This window comes from Salarias fasciatus, unplaced genomic scaffold, assembly GCF_902148845.1.
Source record: "Salarias fasciatus unplaced genomic scaffold, fSalaFa1.1, whole genome shotgun sequence".
Taxonomy (NCBI): domain Eukaryota; kingdom Metazoa; phylum Chordata; class Actinopteri; order Blenniiformes; family Blenniidae; genus Salarias; species Salarias fasciatus.
The window spans coordinates 25,547-29,744 of record NW_021941251.1 but is presented as its reverse complement, the minus strand read 5'-3'; the positions used below and the strand labels follow the sequence as shown (position 1 = coordinate 29,744).

Here is a 4,198-nt window from a genome sequence, read left to right as displayed (position 1 = left end):
TAGAATAATATACATTAAATCAAAGGTTAGCTGCTGATTTTAAGATAATAATGGCATTCAGTCATTGCTAATTTGGGGGTTTTAATATGAAAGTGAGCTGGTTTCCTGCAGCTTCCTGTTCACTGACCTGTGCAAACCCTGCTGTTACAGTTATTATGGGCTGACCTCTGTCTTCATCTCGAGAACTACGACACAAACATGCAGTTTTATAAGGGATTTACTGTTTATTTAGCCGAGTCCTTGGAGTTTATAACCTCTACACTGGTGGATGGATGGATGGATGGAAGGATGAAAGGTGGATTTGCAGATGGATGGATGGATGATGGAAGGAGGAATGATGGATGAACAGATGGAAGATGGATGAATGATAGATAGATGAACAGATGGAGGATGGATGGATGACATATGGAAGATGGATGATGGATGGATGAAGAGATGGATGATGGAGGGATAAACAGATGGATGATGGATGGATGGACAGATGGAGGATGGATGGATGAGCAGATGGAGGATGGATGGATGGACAGATGGAGGATGGATGATGGAGGATGGATGGATGAACAGATGGAGGATGGGTGATGGCGGGATGAACAGATGGCTGGATGAACAGATGATCAGATGGATGAACAGATGAACAGATGGAGGATGGATGGATGGACAGATGGAGGATGGATGGATGAACAGATGGAGGATGGATGGATGAACAGGTGGAGGATGGAGGATGGATGATGGATGGATGATGGAGGGATAAACAGATGGATGATGGATGGATGGACAGATGGAGGATGGATGGATGAACAGATGGAGGATGGATGGATGGATGGATGGACAGATGGAGGATGGAGGATGGATGATGGATGGATGAACAGATGGAGGATGGATGGATGAACAGATGGAGGATGGAGGATGGATGATGGATGGATGAACAGATGGAGGATGGATGGATGAACAGATGGAGGATGGGTGATGGCGGGATGAACAGATGGCTGGATGAACAGATGATCAGATGGATGAACAGATGAACAGATGGAGGATGGATGGATGGACAGATGGATGATGGATGGATGAACAGATGGATGGATGAACAGATGATCAGATGGAGGATGGATGATGGATGGATGAACAGATGAACAGATGAGTGTGGTGACCCTCCCGTCTGCCTGCAGCAGCCCGGCTTGCCGTCATGAGGCTGCTGTGGAAGCCGCTGGATAAGATGCGGTGCTGCAGGAAGCGCTCCATGCTGCCGCTGCTGGGATGTCTCCTCACCTCGCTGCTCTTCTTCAACCTCTACACGGACGACGGATATGTGCTGGTGAGCTTCTTCCAATGCCAGGTTTCTTCTGAGTGAATTTGGTTGATTTCTTTTATTTTTTCGTCCATTTGTGTGATTCCAGGAGGCTGAGAAACGGCGGCTGGGAGACACCTTGATGCACCCTCCAAACTCTGACCGATACGTCCACACGTTCAGAGACTTATCCAACTTCTCCGGGACCATTAACGTGACGTATCGCTACCTGGCAGGAATTCCTTTATCACGGAAAAGTATGTTTCTATCCAGCAACAACTCCAACATATGAATCATTTTATGTCTCATAATAAAACAAGTGTTCATACTGTAGATGTGAGTTCAGGTTTCTTCCTGTTTGTCACAACTATGAATCATTTTGACTGTTTACATAATTTAGGTCTATTAAGAAGAATCAAACATTTTAGATTTACAATGATTTAAATGTTAGCGTCTGTATACTGTCCTGGCATAAAGACAGAAGCTGTTTGTAAAATCATTTGCAGACTTTTTAAAAATCAGTCGTCACACCAGCGTCACTAGTATCTAAAGTTACAGGAACCTCCGTGGATCTTCACGTTATTAACGACAAAGTTTGAAGGCAGCTTGTCTGAGAATTGTGGAACTAAAGCTGAGAAAAATCATGTGTCCCTGTCTATAAAGAGATTGAAGAAATTCTACCCACAAAAAAGGCAAAGGAAAAGTAATTTTCTCCCCAAATTAGTGCTGGAGTCAGACTACAGTTGAAAAATGAGAATTCACAGAGACCAACTCCTGAGAGAAATGTTTCAGAAGAAAGGCTGTGGGAGGATCTGAATCCAGCAATGGTGTTAAAAGACGAGCCTTGAAATAATCTGCAGATTAAAAATATAAAGATAAATAAAAAACTGCAGTGAGAAAAGTTAGAGGTAAATATAGAATACTGATGTGTGAGGTTCCAAAAGAAAGTGTTCATAAAGCTTTGAGTTTCTTTAAAGGAGCAGCGAGGAGCTCTTATACCTGAAATTATAATATAATATAATATAATATAATATAATATAATATAATATAATATAATATAATATAATATAATAGGAAGATGTTTCTGTAACACTTGTCGGTCTAACTCCTGAACCGTCAGTCACGAGAGCTACTTTGTCTTTGCAGAGTTTCTCACCATCGGCTTGTCATCTGTCAAGCGGAAAAAAGGAAACTACCTCCTGGAAACCATCAAGTCCATCTTTGACCAGTCCAGCTACGAGGAACTGAAGGAGATCGTGGTTGTGGTCCACCTGGCAGACTTCGATCTGGTCTGGTGTGAGAATCTGGTCCAAGAAATCCACCGGAAGTTTGCTCATCACATCATCGCCGGGCGGCTCCTGGTCATCCAGGCCCCGGAGGACTTCTATCCGTCTCTGGACGGGCTGAAGAGGAACTACAACGACCCGGAGGACCGGGTGCGATTCCGCTCCAAGCAGAACGTGGACTACGCCTTCCTGCTCAACTTCTGCACCAACCTGTCCCACTTCTACATGATGCTGGAGGACGACGTGCGCTGCTCCAGGAACTTCCTGACGGCGCTGAAGAAGGTGATCGCCTCCAGGGAGGGCTCCTACTGGGTGATGCTGGAGTTCTCCAAGCTGGGCTACATCGGGAAGCTGTACCACTCCAGGGACCTGCCGCGCCTGGCACACTTCCTGCTCATGTTCTACCAGGAAATGCCCTGCGACTGGCTGCTCATCCACTTCAGAGGCCTGCTGGCCCAGAAGGACGTGATCCGCTTCAAGCCCTCGCTGTTCCAGCACATGGGCTACTACTCCTCGTACAAAGGCGCCGAGAACAAGCTGAAGGACGACGACTTCGAGGAGGACTCCGTCGACATTCCCGACAACCCTCCCGCCAGCCTGTACACCAACATCAACGTCTTTGAGAACTACGACGCCACCAAGGCCTACAGCAGCATCGTGGACGAGTATTTCTGGGGGAAGCCTCCGTGCACGGGAGACTTCTTCCTCATCATCTTCAACAAATCGACCAAAGTCAGCAGGATTAAGATAGTGACGGGAACAGAGGACCGGCAAAACGACATCCTGCACCACGGAGCCCTGGAGGTCGGCCAGAGGTCGGTGGAGACCAAGCAGGGGCGGCAGTGCAGCTCCTACATCACGCTGGGGGAGTTCAAGGTGGGGAAGATCGAGGTGAGCGGCGTGGACCACAAGATCGGCTTCGACATCGAGTGCGTGCGGATAGTGATCACGGCCGGCCAGAAAGAGTGGCTCATCATCAGGACTATCAGCCTATGGACCACGCAGCCCGGCAGCCCGCTGCAGCAGTGAGGGGACGGACAGGATCCGGTCCAATCCAGATTTTCTTGGGTTGGTGAAAGGCGTGGTGCGTTTTCATTGTCATGTGTTAAAAGGACCAACGTGTACAGAAACTTTCTACCTGCTCTCATTTTCAGAAAATGTGTATAATTAAAGATTCATACTTGGGTCTGTCTTTCTTTTGTTTTTCCTTTCTGTAATTTCTCCAGAGAACTTAAGCAGCTAAACATCAAACCTCCATGTTAGGAGCGTGGCGTCTGCCGAGCTCAGTCCTGAAGAGCCTGGCTCCAGACCAAGCATCAACTGAAATAAAAAACTCATTTTGGAAGTCTTGATCCCAAGTTCAGTCAATAAAAATGTTTTACAGGCAATGTCCTCAATTCTAAAAGTTAATTTATTCACCTTTGGCTCCACTGAGGGAGCTGACAGAGTCTTTGACAGGAATCTGATCCGTCCCGCTGGTAATGGGTCTGACGTGCCTCGGACATGCCTGAACCACAGGTTAGCAGCAGCTCTAGTTCCAGTTCCTATCAAAAGTCTGAATTCTTCCCTCTGAGAGCCGCCACCCCGAGAAACCTCATCTGTGGGTCCTGGTGAACAGGGGACTGCA

At 47.1% G+C, this 4,198-nt stretch overlaps 1 protein-coding gene across 1 annotated transcript; it reads left to right on the top strand.

The window, feature by feature from the left end:
- Window positions 1-1,183: 1,183 nt before the first annotated feature.
- LOC115384517 (alpha-1,3-mannosyl-glycoprotein 4-beta-N-acetylglucosaminyltransferase C-like) lies at window positions 1,184-3,600 on the top strand. Its single transcript, XM_030086796.1, has 3 exons — window positions 1,184-1,312; window positions 1,395-1,542; window positions 2,432-3,600. The coding sequence occupies exons 1-3, from the start codon at window positions 1,184-1,186 to the stop codon at window positions 3,598-3,600; spliced, it is 1,446 nt and encodes a 481-aa protein (XP_029942656.1).
- The last annotated feature ends 598 nt before the right edge of the window (window positions 3,601-4,198 follow it).

What these genes read in the sequence shown, in the direction of transcription:
- LOC115384517 (XM_030086796.1), top strand. Translation starts at nt 1,184, where the DNA reads ATGAGGCTGCTGTGGAAGCCGCTGGATAAGATGCGGTGCTGCAGGAAG. An exon ending in CGGACGACGGATATGTGCTG is followed by an intron (nt 1,313 to 1,394) that starts GTGAGCTTCTTC and finishes GTGTGATTCCAG; the next exon opens with GAGGCTGAGAAACGGCGGCT. An exon ending in AATTCCTTTATCACGGAAAA is followed by an intron (nt 1,543 to 2,431) that starts GTATGTTTCTAT and finishes TTGTCTTTGCAG; the next exon opens with AGTTTCTCACCATCGGCTTG.